General features: G+C 35.2%; 1 protein-coding gene and 1 non-coding gene across 3 annotated transcripts in view; both read left to right on the forward strand.

Annotated features, from left to right (window-relative positions):
- Ddc (aromatic-L-amino-acid decarboxylase) overlaps positions 1-26,594 on the forward strand; it is a 105,135-nt gene that overhangs the window by 49,461 nt on the left and 29,080 nt on the right. For both annotated transcript variants that reach the window (XM_090369167.1, XM_090369168.1), the window contains exons 3-8: positions 4,378-4,497; positions 7,218-7,352; positions 7,658-7,801; positions 13,803-13,869; positions 17,930-18,024; positions 21,278-21,345. In XM_090369167.1, the coding sequence (XP_090225293.1) occupies positions 4,378-4,497; positions 7,218-7,352; positions 7,658-7,801; positions 13,803-13,869; positions 17,930-18,024; positions 21,278-21,345 (629 nt within the window). The remainder of the gene's footprint in view (positions 1-4,377; positions 4,498-7,217; positions 7,353-7,657; positions 7,802-13,802; positions 13,870-17,929; positions 18,025-21,277; positions 21,346-26,594) is intronic.
- Positions 9,493-9,680, forward strand: LOC150087605 (U2 spliceosomal RNA). Its single transcript, XR_016546820.1, has one exon. It is a non-coding gene; the product is annotated as a U2 spliceosomal RNA (small nuclear RNA).

Raw genomic sequence — 26,594 nt, forward strand, 5'->3', positions numbered from 1 at the left:
CATATTGCTCCGGAATATGCAGTGGTCATTCCCTGACCTTTCTGCATCCTCCGTATTTTGTGGTGACTGGCTCGAACCCCGGTCTAATCAAGAAGCGTGTGCTACACACTGCTGCTCCTTCCCACCTGGCTATGGAGGCACACTAGGAAAACAATGAAATAAAACTTTTAATTCACCATGACTTACCAACGCATATGAAGAAACGTTCAACTGGTCAAATTGCTAGTAGAAGGTGAACATGCTTTTGAAGTTGACTTAGAAATTCCGTAATTTTTGTCTGTCGCTGTTTTGTCATGATCTTTCTCATGTCAGTATAAGAAACCATAATATCCTCAATGCCTGTCTTAATTTTTGTACTATGAAAGTCAGGATCTTCCTGCATAATCTTCTTCTTCCGGAATTTGGCTGCTTTTAGAATCTGATATACCCTTGTTTATTAGTTCAGGTTTCTTCTGCTCTTCATTTTTTTCTTCTTCACAAATATCTTTATAGGCATCCAGTAATTCTTCTAATTCTTCATTTTTTAATCCCTTTTGATAGGAATGAATATGTTCTAAAATTTCTCTAAAATCTAAAATCTACCCTATATCACTAAATCCCTCATCTCCAATAATGTTTGAGAGTTTAATAATTTTCTCAACTTCTGTCTGAATAATATTGAGGTCTTGTGAGTCACTTTATGTTTCAGAGAGTAGTTTCTTCCAACGGTTCTTCAAAGTTGACTTCTTCATTTCAGTCAATGACTGTTTGATTATCAACAAGATTTGCCAAGCTTCTTCTTAGATAATAAGATTTAAAAGTTGAAATGATCCTTTGGTCCAGAGGTTGTAAAATTGATGTTGTGTTCGGAGGAAGAAACAAGTTTTACATTTGGATTGCAATCGAGAAGTGACACTGGGTGACTTGGAGCATTGTCTAAGATAAGGAGCACCTTGAATGATAAATTCTTATTCTTCAGATATACTTCAACTTCAAGTATGAAACAATGCTCTAACCAATTATTAAACAGTGAGCCAGTCATCCATGCTTTTCTATTCGATCGCCAGTAAACGGGAAGAGAGGATTTATTTTTTGCCTTTCAAGACCCTTCGGTTTTCTGAACGATACACTAATAAAGACTTGCATTTATAATCACCAGAAGTTTTACTACAAAATAGGAGAGTGATTCTGTCCTTTGACACTTTTAATCCAGGTGCAACTCGTTCTTCTTTGGATAAATATGTCCTATCAGGCATTTTTTCCCAATAGAGTCCAGTTTCATCACAGTTAAAAATCTGATCTGCCCTGTATCTGCCCCTCTTCTATTACATTTTTCAATTCTGGTAAAAAAATTTCTATTGCCTCTACATCAGCAGAAGAAATCTCACCAACAACGTTATTATTGTGCAGATTTGCTCTTTTTTTAAAATCTATTGAACCATCCCTTAGATGCACTGAAACTTGATTCACCATTTGAACTGGCAGTGTGAGACTATGTGATGTTAATACTTTGGGCCTTGCACCTGATCGTATTATAACTGAGAGGCACATTTCTATTCCTTTGGTCTTCGATCCAAACATTCAATAACTGTTCCATTTTTTTCAATAATCATATGTCGACTAGCAAAAGTGGATTTTGCACTTGCAGAGTTTGTTGCTAACCTAATGCTTGCTTTAATTCTGTCCTCACACTTTTTAATTGTTCGTATCGATGATACATTGCACTTATTCTTTAGCTAAAGATGCATACGTTCTTCCTTGCTCAATTTTGCCCAATATAATAATTTTCTCATGCAATGACAGAATTTTTCTTCCTGGAATCACTTTTGGATGTAGAGGCATGCTTTGAAGCCATTATGTTAGGGTTACTATTGAAATAAAATATAAATTCACTCAATGACAAAACACACACAATGAAGTCAGTTTTCGCTCAACTCAAAAACTCACACTGACATTGTCACTAGCAAAGACTCAAGCCGACTAAGGGGTCGTTCAAGTATTACATCACACTGTTTCTGAGAACTGCTGAGTTGAAAGATACATAACGAAAAATATATTGTAATAAAAAAGTAGGTACAATGTAGAGAGGCTAAATTTTGGTTGATCGCGAAACTGCAGTGTCACAAAATGGCTGTCTCTGATAACAAAGTCGCTTAGAATGAAATCGATGACACTATAAATTCAATTGCCTAAAGCAACTACATACTATGTAATAAGGTAGCATGGAGAGTCAGATACACTGCACTACTGCGAACTTTGGGCCATGTGCAGCCCAATCCATGTCGCATAGACTTCTGCATAAGTGTGCACTCAGCGGGGGTCACCTGTACTTTATATGCTCTAATCATTTCGTATCCTGTCATTCAACCTTTTTATGGACACTTTTTTTTTTTTTTTTTTTTTTTAGATGTGGCTTCCAGGCAGAGATATACTAATCTCAAGTGCAATCTCATAATTAAATTACTGAAAATGCAAAGATCTAGCAAACTGTTGATAATGTACCATATGCCTTCCTGTTTTCCTTTTTTTCATATATGGATATATCATGTAGGAGTTGAAATGAAAAGTTTTATAAACCTGTATGCTTATTATTAAAATATCTTATTTCTAATTAAATATGTATGTGACATTATAAATGTGTGGGAAGAATCAGAATAGCAGTTCAGTGCATTCTGTCACTGGTGCACACCCTCTCATCTTATCTCTGATCATCTTTAAATACTCACCCCCTAATTTATAAGTTGCCTTAGATTATTATTCCCCAGGCACCATGACCTTACATATATCATATTCTTTTTTACCAGGCACAGGTAAAATTTTGACTAGTTGCCCTTGCCCTCTGTACTCTGATCAATGTTGATGAAGGAAGCTATCAACAAAGAGAACCGAGGGATTCCACTTGTAAATCTGGTCAATTGTGAAAAATGTCTCTTTATAACTACCCCACCCATCTCCTATTCATCAGCCTTCCCTTGATCCACTTGATGATCTTGCAGTAATTTCAGCTTGATCTGGTTTGTGCAGTTTCCATTTGTTAGAAACCATATAATTTTTTTTTTTTTTTTTGCATTCAACTGTTTGATAATAATATCATAGTAATTTATGTAGGAGGGAGGATATCTGTTAAACAAGTATGATTTCTCCCTTTATAAACCCATGGCACAAACCCTTTGGATTCCATTCTTGTTGAAAAATGCATCCTTCTCATAGATTCTAAAATTCCAAAGAAGTGAAACTTGCATTGTTTGTAGTTGCCCACTTTCTCTTTAATTATATGCTTGTTGATAATTGTAGATTACTTAAAATACCACTTTTAATTGACTTAATATGATAGCATAGCTTAATTTATTATGGTACTTTTTTTATAATCTGCAATTGATGTTTGAATAGGGTGGATGATAATTTTAATTTAAATTAGGAGTAAGTAAGTTGGGGTTTAAAAACATAAATTAAAATATGCGCAAGGAGGTAGAAGTGCACGTCCTCGTCCTTGGTTGTCAATATTAAAATTGAAAATAAATGGTTAATATTGGAGGCCAGTAGCCATAACAAGTGGCTTTCGTTATCCACGTCTTCAGTTGGCAATGATGGGTTGAGAGTGAACGCGTGTATTTAAGAAAGCTAAGTTCCCATGATGCTTCTGGTTACATGTGGAAATCTTTATCATCCACCCTATTCAAACATCAATTGCAGATTATAAAAAAAAGATGAGTACCATAATAAATTAAGCTATGCTATCATATTAAGTTATACTGTTGTGTATTAGAGCGATGTTAATTCACCTTTATTCTGAAGGCGAGGGAATTAATACTAAGTACAGTAATCATTTCATAATTAAAATACTCTCACTGAAATATTTGATATAATCAGAGGATGTATTCCTGTAACATGCTATTTATCTGTGATTTGACATATTGACCATTTAATTCAACCATCTATTCTGAATGGTATAACAGTAGGGAGGGTGAAAAGATAAAGGATTTTTTCATCCCCCTCCTCCTCCTCCTCCCCCAACACAATCTGTATATATAATAATGGGCTATGCATTTTTTGTAGCATTCATCTTGCATTTGTATGCTCATGCCCATATGCATTATCTTAGGACCATACCCAGTTCCATGTGCCTATTACATTTTGTGTGCCTACTCTATAAGTGTATAAAAGATCTTGAAATTATAACATCTTTCAACTTTAAAATTTTAACATTTCAAATTTAACACCTTTCATGACGTAAGTTTAAAATGCTTTGGGATTTGAAGCTGTTAAACTGAGAAATAATAATAAATGTTGAAATTCATTTTGATGTTCTTGTCTATTAATGCTTTTCAACTTTAGTGAATTCATATATATTTAGGATAAAAAAAAAAATGCTAATGCTATGTTATTTTTCTTTCCCAGCCAGGCAGTCCAGCCTGCACTGAGTTGGAAATGGTGATGATGGACTGGTTGGGGAAGATGCTTGAACTTCCATCAGATTTCCTTTTCAGCTCTGGTGGGCTTGGTGGAGGTGTGATCCAAGTAAGTGGTTTACTTTACTACTGAACATATCTGTTAAAAAACGATATCTGTTAATAATATAACAATTTTACTTTATTATTGCTGAAATATGAGGGTTGCTCCAAAACTAATGCCTCCAATTTTTTTTTCCCTTGGATACCATTGCAGATATGCCATTTAAAACTGTATGTTATGCACTTTTAGTACTGACATTTGTTTCTTCACATATTTGCCACCACTTTATATACATTTTCCCCACCATTGAACCAGAGCCTACATCACCTCATAAAAGTTGTCATCAGGCTCCAAGAGCACTTTTGATGGCTTCAACAATAGTATGTTCATCAGCAAAGTGTTCCTCGCTTTGCTGATGAACACTTTGATAAGGTCAGGACTGTACTGAGAACATTGTAGAACAGTCCACCCAAAATCTGCAGTGGTCTTCCTTGTTGGTATGGGGGATCTGGAATTGCTGTACTGAAGGAGAAATTTTCTTATCTCCGGTGACCTTACTCTTGCCGCTCGTGTCTTCAGCTCCTTTGTTGTCTCCCCAGAGTAACCACAGAGTGGTGGTAGTAGAGAATGAAAAGGACCTGGGGATAATTGTGCAGTCAGATTTGAAGTTTTCTGAGCAGTGCAGACGGTCGGCAAGGGTAGCTCATGGAGTCTTGTCCAATAATATACAGGAATTTTTCTAGCAGGGAGGTGATTATCCCCTTGTATATGGCAATGGTCATGCCACACCTTGAGTACTGTATACAGGTCTCGATTCCTCATTTTAAGAAGGATGTAGAACTGCTGGAACAAGTACAGAGAAGGGCAACGAGATTAGTGAATTGAACAAATGGTTGCTCTTAAATTTTTCAAATTACAGTGTCTGGAGACTAGGCACCTGCGAGGTGATCTGATTGAGGTGTATAAGGCCTTGAATGGTTTGAGCATGTTCAATGCCGATGGGATTCTCTCTCTTGCTCAGAATAATCACCCGAGAGGGCATAAATTCAAATTGAGGAAAGATGGTTGAAGGATAGATATGCAGAAGTTTGCCTTTAACCAGCGGGTGTTTGATTGCTGGCTGGAACAAAATTCTATCTGTCGTTGTAAAAGTTGATAGCTTAAATAGATTCAAGGCAGAACTAGACAAACATTTGGAGCGAATGGATAGGGGTGAAATGAGAAGGGGTTTTTTTTTTTTTTTTTGGCTGATGCTGTGTAATCTTGCTTTCTTGCATCATATGCCTTTACTAATGTTCTATCTATCTCAGGAACCATTTATGGTGCAATTGGCCACATTGATATATGCCCGGTATGGGAGGAACTGGATTATAGGTGGGACATGTGCAAAATAAATAAGAGTGCTCACATCAAACACATTTAATTGTAACTTAAAGATATCCTCTAGCACCTGGATATGATTTTAGGTTTGTATCACGTATCCTTATTCACACAATAACATTTTAGTTTTGCAAAGAGGGTTTCTATATACCCTGTATCACTTATCAAAAATTATAAAGTATAGTTGACATAGGAACAAATTATAACGTTTATTAATTAACAAAATTGTATTGTGCAATTAGTCACATACTGATAGCATAATCGATTATACTCAAATTAATTATCAAATTCAGTTATTAAGTGTTACTCATTTATTTTTCTACATTTTGAGCAAATTGGAATATAAAATTAATGTTATTTAATGCAGTGTGTAGTAGTTTTTCTCTTATTGGAATATGGATAAATGTTGCTTTTTTCCTAGTTTATCATTTAAAGCATAATTTTTTTTATAGGCCTCTGCTCCTAATTTTTTTCATTATCAGACCCTTTACCCCATGAGCCAATTCTGGATTAGTAACCATCACCCTCCTGGCACACTGCTCTCCCGGGGTGACCCACAGTTTCTTGTGGTTAATAATTGGATAATAATAATAATTTCCAGGTGAAGCATTACTTTGGTGCACCTGAAAAGGTGCACACCTCTGAATGTCTCTTGCTTTTAACTTGTAAAGTATACAATTTATAAAGTTAAAATTCCTAATATAAATTATTAGTGGTTCAATCAAGTGCAAAAATACTTGATTCAAATACTTAATATGTTAGTTTATCAATAATATTTGATAGAAGTGAAGTGGATATATATATTTGATATAGAGAAAATGATAATAGTGAGTAAAGTAGTGATAAAAAGTATTTCAACCTAACACAAAAACAGTTAAGTTTCTTTGAAATTTGAAGTCTTTATATCACATTCTGCTTATCAAGTTATGATCTGAAGTGACAAACTTTTATCACAACTTTTGAGTATATCCATAAACCCAATAAATTAGCTATACTTTGGAGGTCAGCAGCTGCATTAAGTTTCTTCTTTACAAGTAATTCTTCACTGTTTCTAATCAGTGTTCTATTTAGTGGTGTTTAGTAATGAAGCTGAATAAAGAAGTTGTAGATAAGTACACAAATTCTAAGCTGATCTATATGTTTCCAGCCACTTTGCTAAGTTGTAATTAGTAGTATTGTTTCTTTTTTAGTAGTATTGTGCTCAGATTATACTGTTTTCTGCTTAATGCCACAAATTGGATTTTATTAGTTCAAACAAATAGTTCGAGAGAGGATAAAGCAGGAAAATCAGAAATTTTATTTAGTGAAGAGGAAGAAATGAATGAAATTAAATCCTTATAGAAATTTTTAACTTGAAATAATAGTCTAATTTTAGTATTTTATTTAAAGTAGTTATGTATTTGTAGGGAACAGCAAGTGAAGCTACTTTAGTAGCTTTACTTGCAGCAAAGAAGAGAAAACTTGTGGCATTGAAGCATCAATATCAAGATTGTGATGATAACGAGCTGTTGAAGAAATTGGTGGCTTATTGCTCAGATCAGGTGGGTGATTTTTATCTGGTCTAACTGTAATTGAACTTTGCATTGCACAGTTACTTAATTATGTTGATAAATGGAAGCAAAGTTATGTACATCTGTCAGGAAAAAAAATTTTTTTTTTCATTCCGTCTTTCAAAAAGTAAAAATTTCTTTACAAACAGTTATATCTTTAAATGTTTCACATGTTTATATGTTATGATCCACCTTGTTTCACATATTTCAAAAATTGTATATTATGATCACGTGATTCTTCCTTAATCCAAAAGTTCTGGGAACTGATAAATTTCACTTCCCTTGTTTATATGCAGTCTCATTCATCTGTGGAAAAGGCTGGACTCCTTGGAGGAGTGCGGATGGTTTTCCTTACTACTGATGATAATCTTTGTCTTCGTGGAAAACAATTGGAATTAGCCATATCAGAAGACCGTGCTAAGGGATACATTCCTTTCTTTGTAAGTATTTTACAATAACTACTGATTTTTTTTTTTATATATTTTTTAATATGGTAATCCAAAATACAGGAATTATAACCAATACTGTGCTACTATATAATAAAAACATCATTTTCTCATAATGCATATGAAGGAAGCTGTATCTTTTTTGCATATGTATTATGCCACTGGAATAATTTGAAAGGCTGATCTTTCTTCTTTTTTTTATTAACGGTGGTGCAGTAAGCTCCGGTTATAGTGGTCACATTTACAAATTGAATTTTGATTATAATAAGCGAAAGATCGAGTTTACTACCTGTTTATAACAGATTGTACAAACAAAAAGCCAAAAATTGCAAATTCTTTTTATTGTTTTATGGTTGTGACCTCTAGAATTCTATGTAACCTTCAAAAATGTGCTTTAGAAAAATATCACAGAGACTACTGGGTTTTCTTGGAAACCATGACTGAATTTTCAGATTAGTTTAGCTCCAGATTCGGTAAGAATAATATCAGCCAAAAACTGTGCAATTTATTATTTTTCTCAATTTTTAATGGTAAAATGTGAACGAAAAGAAATGCATAGTTTTAACATTGCAATGAAAAACAGAAATTATTAATAGAATTAGAAAAGGTGAAAATTTAGGAAATCTCTCCAAGGAGTTTAATGTTGGGACTTCAACAATTTGCAACATCGAAAAAAATTCCAGTGCTATAACAGAATTTGTGTAGATTATGGATAGTGAAGGAGGATCTAGCAGGAAAAAGACTACGTTGAAACCTGAAAATGCCGCTTTAGAGAATGCACTCACTTTATTTTTTTGTTTTCTTCAGAGTGAATTTTAGGTGAACCAGTGTCTGGCCCAACATTGTGTGAAAAAGCATTGGATTTTAACCTAAAATAAATAGATAATGAAAATTTTAAGGCAAGCACAGGTTGGCTGAAAAACTTTAAACTGAGACATGGTATATGTGAACTGGATATTCAAGGCAAGAAACTTTCTGCAGATGAATCGGCAGTGGTGTCTTTTGAAAAGTAAGTTTGCTTCAGTTATAGCAAATTATGAGAAAGAAAACATTTATAACATTGATGAGAGAGGCTTATTATGGAAAGCATTACCCAGAAAAACCCTACCCACTAAAAGAGAAATGCATGTACCAAGTTTTAAGATGAGAAAAGAAAAAGAGTGAGTTACAATTGCTATGTGTGCAAATGGCACTGGGACGAACAATTGTCCGTGCTTGTTATCGATAAGTCAAAAAAACTGAGAGCATTTAATAATCTCTCTAATTTTCCTGTTTTGTATAAAAATCATAAAAATGCGTGGATGGATATTTCTGTTTTCTGAGATTGGTTTATAATTTTTTTATTTAATTAATCTTATTTAATTTAATCATAAGGTACGATTAAATTTATTTAATCTTACTGGAAAAATTATCCCGAAAATTTTCTGTCTTGAAAATTTGGTTATCTGGAAGAAGTCTGACATCAGTTATTCTGGATAACTGATGCTCTACTGTAATATTTAGTATCAGGAGCATTCAAAAAGTTCTTCTGTTTAATTTGTTTCCTTAAGCGGCTGTTCATTTGAATGCCAAATTTGTAGTTCCTGTATGTCTTTCTACATATCTGAGAACAATAGCAAATTTTCCTATCGTATCGCTTCTCAGCCTTTTGGTTAAGATCAAAGTGTAGTGTTGTTACAAGTTTTATTGCTTCTTGGCCTTTTGGTTAAGATCAAAGTGTAGTGTTGTTACAAGTTTTATTGCTTCTTGGCCTTCTGGCTTAGATCATATTGTATTGTTGTTACAAGTTTCAAGTATCAGGACTGAGAAACCTGAGTCCAGGGTTAATGCATCCACTGGAGGTTTTGCACTACCTCCAGTGGATGCAATAAACTACAGGAAATAGGTCCAATTCCATATGCTGAGGACAGGCACTGTGCTGCAGTTATCCAGGTGATGGCTGCTCCCTGGTAGCAAAGAGGCCTGACACTCATAACACATACTACAGAACATTCATTAACACTACATATACTTTCATTAACTACATGTCAGGCCCATTTTATAGAGTTTCTGTATTTCATCAGTGACACTAGGTGGAGATAGGCATTAGTCTGGGAACCACTATAGACAGGGTACACATACATACATACATGTGTTACAAGTTGTTGAGAATTCTCTGATGACGTGGGAATTTAATATGAGTCTGAAAAAATAATAAACAAAGAGTTTTCAAATTAATGGTGCTGCATTAAGAGTAAGAGACTGCAGATTTACTCAACAAGTACAGGTCAATGTTGAAAAAAAGTCATGAGTTAGGGTTGAATGTGAAAGTGTCTGCAATACTGCCCAGACATGATAGGAGGGAGTATATGATGAGAGCCTTGTTGATCAATTCGACCCTGGAGAGATTGTGCAAGGCTCAAGGGGTAGAATTTTTTTTGGCCTGGTCTGTGCTTGTTAACAGGAGAGACTGCTTCTACAGGGATGGAATACACTTAAATAGAAAAGGTGCAAGAATATTTGCTGATGCAATCAAGGCTGTGTTATGTGGGTCAGAAAACTGCTAGCTTGGGAGGATACACAGACTAAAAGGTTAACAATGGCCGCAAGCAGAGGCAAAAGTGATTCTTACACTGCTTCTATTAGAATTAGCAGCAGCTGGAAAGCAAGGCAATGGAGATTTCCGGAACTGCTGGGAGTCATAGTGGAACAAATAAATACATGGGCTGTATTAGGGTAACTAAGAGTAGAAACAGGTGCATGTATACTTGCATGTACACCAATGCTAGGAGTATAGTTAATAAATTATTTGATAAGCTTGAAGTGCTAGTCAAAACATCAAAGGCAGATATCGTTGGGATATCAGAGAGGTGGTGTCACATAGACATAAGCAGTACAATGTGTACAGAAAAGGTAGACAGGACAGGAAGGGAGGAGGGGTTACGCTGTTAGTTAAGAAACACATAAAATCAAAGGAAGTGCATCCAATTGATGTTGGTTGACAGTGCAATGTTGAGACTTCATCATAGTATCCAATCAAATTGGTCATACAAGACTTTCCCTTAACAAAATCATGCTGTGTCCAAGCTATAGCTGAAGTCTTCTTTAGATGATCCTGCAGTGCTTCTTTAACCAGTACCTCCATTAATTTTCCTGGAACAGAAGTTAACTCACAGGTCTATAATTACTTGTGTCAGCCTTTGATCCTCCTTTGTGAATTGGGGTCACATTTGCACATCTGCAGTCTATGGGTACCTCCCCTGAGTCCAAAGAAGCTCTCATAATTATGGCTAAGGGTTTGCTTACTTCCTTTGCTGCCTCCTTTAATATAACTGGATAGATCCCATCCACGCTGGGGGTACCTTTTGTATGTTTATCCTCAACAATTTCTTCTCCACTTTCCTGTCAGTTATTACAAAATCATCCAGTGCTTTACGTCACAGAGTTTACTTCACCTCTGGCATTCCCCTTCCTGAATAACTCCTCATGTGTGAATGTAGATGCAAAATGCTCGTTTAGTTTGTTAGCCACCTGAGCAGGATCCTCAACTGTTGAACCATCAATATCCAGTAGACCAATCTGATTCATCCCTTTCCTTCTAGAGTTTACATAAGTAAAGAACTCTTTTCTGTTTTTCTTTGCATCCTTTGCCAAGGATTTCTCATAATCTGCCTTTGCCTGCCTAACCTCCTTTGTGACTTGGTTACAGACCAGCTTATATCTATCATAGGCTTTCATGTCACCCATTAATTTATATGTATCCCATGAATTTTTCTTCTCTGCCACATGTCTCATTAGTTCATCTGACATCCATTTAGGCTAGATGATATAGAGGATCTTGTCTAGATGATCATGCAATGCTTCTTTAACCAGTGACTCCATTATTTTTCCTGGAACAGAAGTCAAACTAGCAGGTCTGTAATTACTCTTGTCACCCCTTAATCCACCTTTGTGAATTGGAGATACATTTGCACATCTCCAGTCCATGGGGACTTCCCTTGAGTCCAAGGATGCTCTCATAATTATGGCAAAGGATTTGCTTACTTCCTTTGCCACTTCCTTTAATATAACTGGATAGATCGCATCCACCCCAGATGCCTTTCTTATGTTTATGTTCAACAATTTCTCCTCCACTTTGCTCTCAGTTATTACAAAATCATTTAAACTCCCTGTTAGAGTTTGATAAACATCTGGCCCTCTACTCCTTGAATAACTCCTCATGTGTGAATGTTGATACAAAATACTCATTTAGTTTGGCAGCTATCTGTGAATGATCATCTGCAGTCAAACCATTGATATCAAGTGGACTAATCTTATTCATCCCCTTCCTTTTATAGTTTAGTTGTTTTATATTCTTCTAGGACATCAACTCACATTCTCAGTGACTCAATCTTGCTAAAGAGTATGAGTTGTAATTTAAGATTGTCACACTCCCTTCATCTAGGACATAGAAAAGAATTACCATCAGCTCGAGAAACTCTTGCATACATGTGACAGCAACTATAAGAATAAAGGCCAAATTATCAGTGACAATTCTCCCATCACTCATGGCATGCTGTGACATGTAATGTATATTTTTTCCAGTTTTTCCATCACTCATGGCATGCTGTGACATGTAATGCATATTTTTTCCAGTTTTTCCATCACTCATGGCTTCCTGTGACGTGTTATGCATATTTTTCCAGTTAAAACCATAATTACATTTAAGTAAAGATTTAAACTGTTTCCCTTAAAAATTAAATAAAAATTAACACCTTACACTGAATACACTTAAATGATTTCTTTCAAGTTTTGTGAAATTGATTCTATCAGGGTAAGTCACCTACCAATGTGAGATGTCTTTTTCAAGTTACTCCTGAAATGTCTCAGGGATTCCTATAGTACTGTGTAGGGTAAACACAGCAGAATTCTCACAGTTAAAGGAAAACTTCCATATACCCTTGGCTGTCTAATTAGACAGAATACATTATTCAGAGATTTCCATACATTTGCCAACAGGGACCACATACCAGCTGACGAGAAGACAGTATGCTTCAAAACAGCTGTCCCAGTGGTGTCTCAGATTTTTAAATGTACAGCAAATACACCTATTCAAGTAATGCTATATACTTTAAAATGATATTTGCAACTTAGGCAGCACTGTGGATAACAATATTTTTCCCTAAGTTTCCCTAAGCCTAGGTCATGCAATTGAGGACTTATTGTCTAATTTTAAGTGAGAGAAAAATGTCTCTATAATCAAAATCAAATGCATCTAACAATATAAATAAATTTTGAAAACAGATAAATATACAGTTAAAATTTGCTAAAACAACAGAAAATGCAAGTAGTAGCTTTCGACACATAAATGTTGTCTTTCTCAACTAAATTTACAAACTAAATTTACACTTAGTTTCCCACTTCATGTTCACTGAACATGGAGCTATGTTCACCTATCAAATCACAGACAAATGACAAAAACAATAATTTTTCTATACTTTTATTGGCTGGCTAAATTAAAATTAATTAATTAAAATAAAATTAACAGTATCTTAAGCTGTTATTGTAAATACAGTATTACTATAAGATGCTGTAATTTTAAGGTAAGTTTTTCTTTCATTTTTTTTGAAATTATGCAATACATATATGTTTTATAGCATAATTTATGAATTTAAAGTTTATGGTTTAAATATTTCTGCTGCATTTAATATTATTATATAGAGAAATGGTGCCTTAAAATGGAACGAACAATGGTCATGCCAAGAACAAACAGTGGTCATGCCAACTAGTTAAAATGATTTACATTATTTCCTATTTATAAATCTCCGTCACTTAATGTGATTCATTTAGTGCTCTGTTTTTATGGATTCAATTAAGAGTGCCAAGTGGGAGGAGATGTATATACTGAGTTTACAAATTTTAAAAAATGTTTTTCATTCATGAGAAATGCTACTTCTTGGGAAAAAGGACCACTGCCTGCAGTGTGCAATTATTAAGTTCTGTTGTTTTTCTGATGTCTTCATTTTTGAATTTTTAGGTTGTAGCAACTCTAGGAACAACAAACACTTGTGCATTTGACAACATCTCAGAGATTGGAATAATATGTAAGTACTTGCAGCATTTTCTTCTATTCATATATTTGCTAATGCTCTTGAATATTTTGGTATTTAAAGGATTAAATTAAATTTTTGTGAAAAATAATGTCAGTGGTAAAAGATGATCAGTCACAGGATAAAGAAAAAGAAAGGTGTGAATTTGTGAAATTAACATTTTAAGAAAATGTTAAATTGAGAGAGTGTTAAAAAAAGGAATGAAGCACTTTTAACCTATGTGAGATCTAAATATATGATTATTTCTAGTTGGAAATCAAGCATTTCGTGGTATGTTCTTGCCACTTCATCAGGTGATTACTATCATTGCTACTTCACCATAAAGAATAGAATGTATCTGACAGATCATATATGTTAAAGAATGGAGACATTGTAATTAACAGATCATGCATGGCAAACTTTTGAGAGAAAGAGTTCTCTTATCATAATAAATTAGCAATTACAGCAACCACTGATGAAGTGATAGGAACATATTACTTTATTAAACGAAACTTAAAATACACTTCAAAACAAAATGTACTTCTTTACCATGACAAAAAGCAAAATAGCAAAAAAGGTCTGACATGGAATCTGACAGGTCATGCATGGCAAACTTTTATTCATTCTATTCTTTGTAATGGTATAATATCAATGACAGCAATCACTGATGAAGTGATAGGAACATACTATGAAATGTGTGATTTCCATCTGTATATAATTTACAACCGGAAACAGAGATATTTAGATCTTACTTAAGTTAAGAAGGGTTTCATTCCTTCTTTTAATATATTTACATTTTCTGTGCAGTACAGTAAACCCCTGCTATTCGCGGTCACTGATTTAATATAAAATGAAACCTAAAAAAACGTGAATTTTAAAGCGCCGTGAACATTTTCCGCCATAAAAAAACATGAGCGTGGCTAAAATTATCTTTCCCAGTCAAAACAGCGCTCAGTGGGGTGTGACAAAATCGCAAGCGTGGACGATTCTCGCTAATCCATATTCAGTATGTGCTATGCGCTTGTCATGGAAGGTTTCGTCGTTTGCTTTTAATTTATATGCTTATAAATTGATAAATTTATCAATTTATAAATTGATATGCTTACAAAAGTGATAAATCTACCATTTTGCAGTGTAAAACAGACTTTTTCGAATGTGTTAACGGAAGAAAGTGACTTTATTGTGGACAAGTTCTTTCTAACCCGTACAAAAATATGGATACGAATAACAAGGGAAATGTGAAAAGATCAAAGAAGGTGATGACATTAGCGAATAAAATTCAGTTATTAGACAAAATTTCTAATGGTGAAAAGTCTCCTCAGCGGCAAAACATTATAAAATCAATGAGTCAATGGTACGATCAATCAAAAAATCGGAAGTAAAAATCCGCCGTAGTGTCCGTGAAAACATGCTAATTGCTTCAAAAATTTGCTCCGTAACTCGTGATGTTAAATTAGAAAAAATGGAAAAAACTTTAAATCTGTGGATAGAAGACCGAACTCAAAATAAAGTTCCGTTAAGTTCACTCATCATTCGTGAAAAGGCAAAACTCCTTTATCAACACTTTAGCAAAACAGGTGATAGCACTGGCGGGATAAGTTTTTTTAGCTAGCAAAGGCGCTGATTTGAAAGATTTGTTTGAAATTTCCAATAATTACATTTAATATTAAATTGTTTCTTATTTTTATTTCGATGCCATATGCTTGCATTTCACTATGTACTGTCTATTTACATAGTCATATTATGAAGGTACATATAATACATACATAGATAACATTTTAGACTAGTTTTTCTTATATATTTCATACTTTGGAACGGAACCCCTTTATTACTATGGGAGTCATTACTCAGTATTCGTGTTTCCGGTATTTGCGGCATTTCTCAGGAACGTAACCCCCGCGAATAGTGGGGGTTTACTGTATTTATTTTTTTGTTTACTCTTCCTATGCATATTTACATGTTGTATGCATGAAATGTTCAAAACATGTATCATAACTTCCACATATAATCCATATACAAGTACTTATGAAATAAAATTTAGTGCACAATGAAGCTTTCACTTATCATTGCCACTGTCACCTCATTATTGCCGCGCCTCCGTAGCCAGGTGGGAAGGAGCAGCAGTGCGTAGCACACGCTTCTTGATTAGACCACGGTTCGAGCCCGTCACCACCAAATACCGAGGATGCGGAAAGGTCGGAATGACCACCGCATATCCCGGAACAATATGGCCTTAGTTGCTAATGCTCCTAAAAAAAAAAAAATCATTATTACCAGTGTTTATGGTTAGAACTTTCACTTTTTCAAAGAGTGCATTATCTGGTGCCTAACTCCTGAATTTTTCGCCCATTCACACACCTCTAAAATGGTTGGTTGCTTCATTCACCCTCTTAGTATCAACTAGTGATCTGATGCCTCCATTCATTTGGTCCACTCCTCTCACATTAATGCTTTAAAGGGTTTATTAATTTCAATGTCCATTGGCCAGTAAGGCCTCTTAGTATCATGGTTATTTTTTTTGCCTCTTATGTGTGATCTGAAGTAGTCATATATATGTGATATCAAGTAGTCACATATTGCCAGGCTGTTTTGACTTCTAGTCACAGCATCATTCCTTTTCATCCATCCACCTGTCTGTCCATTATTATTCTTGTTTGCTACTGGAACATATGCAGCACAGCAATAATACTTACCCCTAGCCCTAAAAGGTTAGGGGTAAGCAGAAAGGGAAATAGTAACAATAAAATATGAATGTAGGTGAAAATTTGATTCCTTGCAAAATTTAACCTTTGGGCATCATCCTTTTGAATATCAAAAAGGAAGGAAGGAAGTTTTGTGCTATCAGCACATCACACTAGGCGCCTCCGTAGCCAGGTGGACAGGAGAGCAGTGCATAGCACACGCTTCTTGATTAGACCGGGGTTCGAGCCCGTGACCACCAAATACGGAGAATGCGGAAAGGTTCAGGAAATAACCACCGCATATCCCCGGAGCAATATGGCCTTAGTTGCTAATGCTCCTAAAAACCAAATAACAAACAAACAAACAAACAAACATCACACTAAATCAACAGTAGCAGGGTTTCTCATTGTCAGAAGTTTTAATTGATTTCAATTCAGAAGCTTGTTTGATGGAACATAAAAAGTTAGGGGAACTTTGACCATATTAGCTATCTGTCTGAGTTCAAAACATGACTTCTTCCTTGCATTAATCACCTATTCACTCACTTGTGAAATAGTTGGTTGCTTCATTTTATCCTCTTGGCTTCAAATACTGATTTGATGCTTCCATCCATTTGTTACACTCCTTGCATTAATTGCAAATTTTTGTAACTACAAAATATTGAAATTCTGTCAGAATCTTTTATGCTATTCTACTTAGAGTATGCATGCTCAGGCCACACTTCTTCATAAATCTATAGCAACAAGGTGTTCGAGCAAAATCAGTTATACTGCATATAGCCATCAACCTTCTTTCTTTGAATATGATCTTGTTTGTAGACACAGAAATCTGTTTTTTTTTCTGTGGTCTATTAACCAGTTTTCTACTTTTTCTTCCAGTTGTGGCCATTTTGCAACGTACTTATGAAAGGAGTGTTTGCTGTTCCCTAATTTTTGTAATTTTTTTGTGTTTCTTTGTTTATAATTTCCTTGGTTGGAGGAGGACTAAAAAGTCTATGAGCTGCCTAGTTTCCATGATCTTTGCCATAATTTAATACCTCCAAAAAGTCTGAGCTGCTCTAACCTTTGGCATAATTTAAGACCTCTAAAGAGTCTTTACCTAATACCTTCAGACCACAAGATATAGTGAAATCTGTCACAGCATTTTCCAGTAAAAAAGTGCATATATGGTCCAAAAATATGGTATTTCAATTTTATTCCTTATGACTTTCCTAATGCTAATTTAAAAAATTGCTATAGTTGTTGAGCTGATATGATGCCAAATTCATGTTCCATGAATGGAGCACATATAATGTATATAATATAACCAAAGATATGCATATATAATTATTTGCATATATATTTATTTATACAAATAATATAACTGTTTAATTATAGAAATCATGTATCTGTAGGTGAGCAGGAAGACATCTGGCTGCATGTTGATGCAGCTTATGCAGGATCAGCCTTTATATGCCCTGAATACAGACCGCTGCTTAACGGTGTCCAAGTAAGCTTCGCAGTTAATTATCACTGTTTGATACGTTGATCGTCCTTTTGTTTATTTATTCTCAGACACGCAAACAGTTTTCTATTTTATTTTAATAAGCCTTCAGTGCAGTTGAAAATAACTGGCATAAGCATCATAACTTCTGTGTTTCTAAGCACAACATTTAAATTGAAACTTGAGGCTTCTTAATTTTAAAATTTGGTGCATTATTGAATTAATTTGAGTCATTAAAGAAATGAGTAGATATAAGGAGAAATAAAACCAGGTTCATCAGGGAGACTCATCTGCTAGCACACCTCTGATTCAGATCCCAGAAGAGAATGGTCCAACAAAATCAGTTAAAAAAGTATTTAGTTTTATTGGGATAAAGGAAGGGGGGGGTCTGTTTTCAGGGTACTAAGTACATTTTTTGCAATAATAAACATAGGCAGACTAACTGCCAGGAGTTGAAATTGATGATTACCAAAAGGTTATCATTTCTTGGGGGAGGAGGGAAAGAAGGAGAGTATTATTATTCATGTTGGAACTAATGATATTAATTGCACACAAACCAATGATCTGCAGGATAAGCAATAAGTATACAGACTTGCTGAAAATTATTGCAAGTTAGGTCATAATATATTTGTGTCTGCAGATCAGCCTAAGCATGATGAGAGGAATTATACTGAAAACCTTGTGGATTAGCTCTACATGTAAGGGATTCTTCACTTAGGGAATTTGTCAGCATGGCCTGTCCTTAGTGGATATAAAGAACTTATTTATCAGAGACGCAATACACTTGAACAAAAGGTAGTGCATGATGCATATTTGCAATTTACCTAGCACACGCTTCTTGATTAGACCGGGGTTCGAGCCCGTCACCACCAAATACGGAGGATGCGGAAAGGTCAGGGAATGATCACCGCATATCCCGGAGCAATATGGCCTTAGTTGCTAATGCTCCTAAAAACCAAAACCAACAACAAGCAATTTACCTTCTTGTATGACACTACAAAAGCCAAAGAGTTCTGGTATTGAAAAGATGTGCTGTTGTCAGCAGTGTTTTAAACTAATGGGAAGCTAATGCATGGGCAATAAATTTAAGTAACTTTAAAGGATTATGTTATGGTAGTAAAAAATTCAAGAATACTTCAACATCTTAAATGTATGCAGGGAATAATGAGTTTGCTATATGGACATTGCATCAAAGATGGATGGAAGGGGAGGTGGGTGATGCTACCTGTCAAAAGTAGCCTGTGCATGATGTGATAATGCAACATGATTTGATTGTATTAGTATTAAGTGTTAGCATTATGTCAACTTTTATGTCAAGAACACTATTATAAATAGAACCTCAGTGATATTAATTATTTTGGTTGGTGAATTGATGTATGTATCTGAGAATGATATTCTGACTAGATTAAGAATAACAGTTCTTCAAGCCGACCGGGCCAGCCGGGTGGGTAAAGTGCCTGCCTAGCAACCCAAAGGTCGCGGGCGAGCCAAGCCCGAGGCGGGTTCGATTCCCGCCTCGGGCTTGGATCAAAGTACTGCAAAAACCTTGGGAGGTGCATTATGGCCACAGAAGCCTATGTGCCAACAACTATCAAAAAAAACAAAAAAAAAAACAGTTCTTCAAATTTTTATTAGCTGCTTATGCTCAATCTGAAGAATTGAGATCATTTCCCATTAATAATCCTTAATCAACTATGCTTAATATATGAGAAAAGGACTGTGAAAGAAAAAATTTTAGTCTCATAGTAAAGCAACTCTGCATAGGTAAGCAAATGGGAAGAATGGAGATGGAATGCAGATTTTGCATTTTTTTTTTTTTTTTTTCATTTGATATTTTGTTTCTTTTGATCACATTCTTAAGGACTAGTAGTCCTTAAGAATGTGATCTGTTTTAGAGAGAGCAAGGTTCTTTTAATATAATTGTCTAAATATCATTATTTTACCAAATAATGTAAAAATTTGTCTAATTTCATATGAATGCAGTTGAGTGATTGGTTTTAGTGAAATTGACATTTTTTATGAAAATTATTTTTTTATTGGATGGGTGAGGGGGGGGAGGAATTTTTAAAAAATTTTGTTTTTGGTCATTTGTGCCAGAATCTAAATTAGTAATACTACTGAAGGCATATGCAACTGCACCAATATGCACTAAGCCGCAGTAATAGATTAATTAAATTAAAAAATATAGTTGAGTATTATTGAGTAACTAACAGAGATTTAGCATTACACGTCATAATATATTGACTGTTTAAGGTGCATCACCTGTCATTCACTGTTTACTAGGAACACAAGAACTATGTATCACTCTTCTCCCAGGAATATTGTAAAAATTATGAAATAAAAATTCAGTGACTTTGGCTCAAATCATTTGGAACGTGTTAATATGAACTCGGCTGTTAAATGAAACTCTTCACCAGAATCTTAACTTTTGTAAATGTAAAATTTCTCATAGACTTCATCAGCTATGAGAAACAATGCTTATACAGAAAACTGCTTGTCATCCAAAAAGCAACTATGTAAGACTGCCAACTATATAATTGCTCACTTGCAAAATATGTTACATCAATACATTGAATAAGGAACAAGTTTTATGCTTTTTTTTTTATTTTTTGATTGTTTAAAAATCCAACTTTTTGAACTGTATTAAAAGAATTGTTTTTTGAAAAGTTTTCTGTGAGCTTCATTATTTTACTTACATTTATTTCTTTTCTTATTTTGCTGTTTTATAACCTGGGTTTTAGATTTCTTTTTTCTCTCCCTCAACATTCCATATCCATCTAAAGTAACTGGGCTCTATTTACAACTTTCTTTTGCATGACTTTGTGAATTCACAATTAAAACTGACTTATCCACCATCTTGAATTGTTCGTTGGTTTTTGGTGAAAGATGTCAGCAGTGTTAGCCAGCTTACAAAAAGTTAATTGTCCTTTTTTTGAAAAAGCTAAACCTGTACTTCCTCAAAGACAAATGCTTCAGTTGATTTAAACAGTATTACAGAGTGGTAAAATGTAATTTTTTTTTCTTCATTGAGGTGAGAAAATGGTTGAAAGGTTGAAAATGTAGAAGAAAAATTATTAGTTCACAATATGAAATTCCTGAGGAACTTCACATTGTGAAAGTGAAATTCCAAAAAATAAACACAACATTTTCCATGCATGTTGCTGGAAAATAATAACAACATATTTTTTTTTTATTTAGTTATAAGTATTTTTACATTGTAAACTGAAGTGAAAACGGAATTAATATTTTTTGCCTGTAGTATGCACGTTCTTTCAACATGAATCCCCACAAGTGGATGTTGATCAATTTTGACTGTTCTACAATGTGGTGAGTTTGCCTTTCTTCAGTGTAGGCTTAGTGTTGTTTTGTATTTTGTTGATTCCTTGATCATTTATTTTCTAGTTATTCCAATGTAGTTTTCTTTGGAATATCATATACAATGACACTGAAATATAAAATTTCATTTATGACTACAAATGCTTTGCATAATTTTTCCATGAAATGAATTCATTTTTTTTTTAAATATTTAATATTTAAAATTTAAGAGAGATTTAAGATTATATGGCATGATTGGGAAATATATTTTTCCAGCTAATCAAAATTGAATAATCTGCAAAATAAAAGAAAAATTAGTAAATGTGACAAAAACAAATTTATTTACATGCATATTTACACATTCATATTTATAAATGTACATTAGAACATGGGAAGATATGAATAAAAAATTTAATGCATATTTTTTGAAAAAGGAAGATAATGAAGATTATTACTATATTTACTACCACTTTTACTACCACTTTTATACCATGTGAAATTAATAATATAGTTTATTAAGCTCTTCACCTAAACTACTATACATTAAGGTATTTTACCCGATACCCATCATGATAAAGGATTTTAAAAAACACTGAAGCATCCATGCACAGTTTGAACATACATTCCTGGATAATGAGTTCGGTTCAGTCTGTTCTGTGTGTGTGTGTGTGTGTGTGTGTGTGTGTGTGTGTGTGTGTGTGTGTGTGTGTGTGTGTGTGTGTGTGTGTGTGTGTGTGTGTGTGTGTGTGATCGGCTTCGGTTCAAGAATGATGTGAAGATTGTAGCAGCTCGAGATCTTCTTCAAACAACATATCCAAATGAGGATGTAAGTCAAATGTCGGCCTGTAACCAGCTGGTTACAGGCCAACATTTGACTTACTCTCTCAAGAACAAAGTGATTCCAGCTCTATCATCTGATGCCACAGCACTTGCCAAAACTAGATTTGGTAATGGACGTCTCATATCTCTGAGGCTCCCATTCATGGACATTTGTTGGTTGTGGCATTCATACGGTCAATACAGCATCTTCGGTCAAGTGATAAATAAAGATAAGTGAAACTTCTTTAGTGCCTAAAGAAGTTTCCCTTAACTTCTGCTATGCATGCTCGGCGCGCACACAATTTTTTTTTTTTTTCATGTTCCGTGTTCTCCCAAGGACCTATCGAATGGGCGCACCGACTGGTGAATTTAACTGACCACCCTGCTAAAATTTAAGCGATTCTCGCGGTACCATTTGGTACTGCTCACTGATCTCGATCAATATTAATTCGAACATACTATGCGATCAAGGTCAATGCAGCAGGAGCAGATAATGTTAAATTATGCAATTAATTATCTCTGGATCACTTAAGTCCCATTTATAAATAACAGAAAATTTTATAATATTGTGAAGTATTACACTTCCCCCACAGGGCTACTTCATGCCACCTGGCTGGCAAAATTTTCTGGTTAGAACACTGATGTTCTTCAAAAAAAATGTATAATTCTTCAGTTTAGTTTGATTTGCATATTTAGCATATTTATTTAGTCATGTTTTTTTTTGTTTGTTTTTTTTTCGACATTCTGTGTGCTATTAGGATAGCTCATTCAGTATACTTTTTTTATGTGATTTACATTGTTGAAATTAAAATTTTGAATTATTTCTTTTCATGTCTGCCAACTCTTCCAAATTATTATTATTAGTATTGGCAACACGATTCAAGGAAGTAAAGCTTATACAGCCCCAATCAATTAAAAAAAATTTAATCTCCCCATTCCTTCCAATAATTTAGTCAGCCTGTCCACCTCCACAATATTAGGTGGAAATTTATTTCAAAAACTGATTACATTTTGGTTGAAGGCGAATGTCCGCACATCTATCTTGTAACCATCCTTTCCCAATTTAAATTTATGTTTCAGTCTTTCTTGGTAAGAATAATCTTTTGTGCCACCAACTAATCATTTTACTTTTCTCATACCCTTTCCAGCAGTTCCTTCCAAATATGAGGATTCCAAACTTGTCAGAAGTTTTCTAATAATTTTTTTTTTTTTTTTTATGTGAACCCCAAACACGAGAGGTATTAGAACCTATAGTACTTAGTACCGTGCTTGGGTTGGAGGTTGAGAAGACGAAAGAAGATATTTGTTGACATTGGACTTGAACTTCTGTAGATTGTAATTTTCAGGAAATACGTATGAAGGAAGGTTGTTCCAGAAAACGGCAGATGAATGAATAAATGAGGAAGATGAAAAGTTGGTTCTGTGAGTTTGAAGTTGGACAGTAAATGGACGTTGGCTGGTGGTGGCATGTGTTTGGACTGTTTTGAAAGAGAGAGCGGGAATTATAGAAGCCAATTCAGAAGAACAGTGCCCGTGGAAGTATCTGTAGAAGAGGCATGCAGCAGAAACAGTGCGTCTATGAGAAAGCGAGTGGAGAGACTCTGTTAGAGATGAATCATTAATTAACCTAACTGCCCTCTTCTGAATGGAATCAAGAAGCCTGAGAGAGGTTTTGAGGGCACCACCCCAGATGTGGGAACAGTATTCCATGGCAGGGCGGATTTGCGATTTATACAGAGTGAGCAGCTGTTTGGAAGAAAAGTAACCCCGAGAGCGAAAGAGAAAACCAAGTTTTTTAGATGCAGAGGAAGCAATATTTGTAATGTACTTATGCCAAGAGAGATTAGAAGTCAGGGTAACCCCCAAAAGAGATATATCATTTTGCCTAGAAATCAAGTGTCACTAAAGATAAGCATAGGAGCAGAAGAATCATTTTTGCGAGATATAAGACAAGACTGAGTTTTAGAAGGATTGAAATCAACTAAGTTGTCTTTGCCCCACTGGAGAATTACCTGAAGATCGGCATTTAAGGAATTGGTAGCAGATTTTCGAGAAGATGAAGCTGATTGAGCAGGACAAGGTTTCTCAAAATGGAAAGTTGAATGCAATGTTCTATCATCGGCAAAACTATGGATAGGATTTCCAGTCAATAGAAGAAGGTCATTGATATACAAGAGGAAAAGAGTGGGGGAAAGAACTAAACCTTGGGGGACACCGGCATTAGTGTAGAAGTTAGAAGACAGAGGGCCATCTACCATCACCCTCAGTGAGCGATCAGAGAGAAAACTGTATAACCAATTACTAAAAACAGTTGGCAAACTATAAGATGGAAGCTTGTTTAGAAGACGTTTATGCCAAACACGATCAAAAGCCTTTGAGATGTCAAGAGCAACTACTTGTGTTTCACCGAACCTTTCCATTGAATTAGTCCATAAATGGGTAACATAAGCCAGAATATCACCAGTGGATCGACACTGACGGAATCCATACTGGCGATCGTTGATCAGACAGAAGGTTTCTAGGTATTTAAGAGTTGGCGGTTAATTGATTTCTCCATTACTTTAGAAAGAATAGAAGTAATTGCAATGGGACGATAATTGGATGGGAGGGATTTGTCACCCTTTTTAGGAACTGGCTAGATATGAGCAAATTTCCAAGCAGAAGGAAAAACACCTTTGGAATAAGAAAGTGAAAAAAGGCGGCAAAGAATAGGAGTAAGTTCAGGAGCACAGGTTTTGAGAACAAGTGGAGAAATACCATCAGGACCTGGAGCTTTTTTAGCATCAAGATTCATCAAAATCCTTCTGATATCCTTTTGACGGAAGACCACAGGAGGCATTGAATGGAGCGTGTTGGGAATGGTGGGAGGTGTTTTACCAAGATCATTAATACATGAGCTGGAAGAAAAATGGGATGCTAGCAGGTCAGCTTTATCCTTGGCTGAAGTGACAACAGAACCATCTGGTTTGGACAGAGGTGGGAGCAGAGATGGGCAAAAGTTGCGGCCAATAGCTTTGGCAAGAGACCAGAATGCTCGGCTACCATTATGGCAAGAAGCAAGTTTTCTACTCTTAGCCTGTTCAAACTCTAGTTTGGACTGATTAATAACTGCTTTACAATCGTTGCGAGCTTTGGTGTAGGCAGAAAATGAAACTGAAGAATTAGAAACAAGCCAATTACGATATGCAACATTCTTCTCTTGGACGGCCTTAGCACATTTATTGGAAAACCAAGGTTTAGATAAAGGACGAGATTTTAAAGTGGAGTGTGGGATAAAGGATTCCATTCCTGCAAGAATAATTTCACTGACACGATCTGAGCAAACGTTGACATCAGAAGTTTTGAAACAGTAATCTGACCAAGGAAAAGAAGAAAAAAAGTCTCGCAGGTCATCCCATTTTGCATTCTTGTAATGCCAAACAACACGAGGTTGGGAATAGCCATGAGATAAAGGTTCCATTGGAGAAGAGACAATCACCAAGTTGTGATCTGAAGTGCCTAAAGGACCTCACACTTCGACCGTGTACTTAGTAGGGTTGTTTGTGAGAAAAAGATCAAGCGTATTGACTGTATGATTAGGATTGCCCGGTATTCTTGTAGGTAAATGAACAATCTGTGCTAGGTCATTAGTAATTGCAAAAGCCTTAGCATCTCGACCTGCTGGGTCGGTGTGACTAGAAAACGGAAGCCAGCTGGAGTTGTGAACATTAAAATCACCAAGGAAAATTACCTCACTGTTGGGAAAGTTGGACTGGAGAAAGTCAAGTTGCAAAGAGAGGAAGTCAAAGAGCTCCAAGTGTTTAGTGGAGTTGGGAGAACGGTAGAGACAACAGGTGAATTTGACACAATGAGGTAGAGAGATTTTAAGCCAGAGAAGATCAAAGAGAGGAGATTCCAAATTGCCAAGTCTCTGACAGGGAATATCAGAACAGACATATGCACAAGTTCCACCTTTGAGGTGAAAGGAATCATACAACGAATAATTTGGGCATTTGAGATGAGCATTAGTTGACTCAACCGATAACTGAGATTCCGTCAGAAAAAGTACATGGGGTTTGGCAGACTGCAAGTGGAAATGGACATCATTGAGATTAGAATTGAGACCACGTATATTTGTGAAATGAATTAGGAAGTCCTTGGGAGGTTTAGATCTTTTCGCAGATAAGCTTGTTCTATTAGTTTGACAATTCATGGTGTATTCGATAGTAAGAAAAAGTGGGTGGGACATGCTGTATGAAGTAATAAAATTTTTGGATATGGCGTACATGTGGTAAGAATATACCCAGATCCTTGACATAACGTGGCCTCGACAATGCTCCCTGCATACACACTACTCGGACTCCTTCCAGTCACTATCTGGCAGAGTAGAGATAGCAAGATTATACACTAGCTGATCCGAAAGCCTCCTAGAGAGTTACCAATAGGTTCAGTCTGGTGTACTA

Source organism: Mastigoproctus giganteus, chromosome 3 (genome assembly GCF_048544385.1).
Source record: "Mastigoproctus giganteus isolate SK-2022 chromosome 3, ASM4854438v1, whole genome shotgun sequence".
NCBI lineage: Eukaryota > Metazoa > Arthropoda > Arachnida > Uropygi > Thelyphonidae > Mastigoproctus > Mastigoproctus giganteus.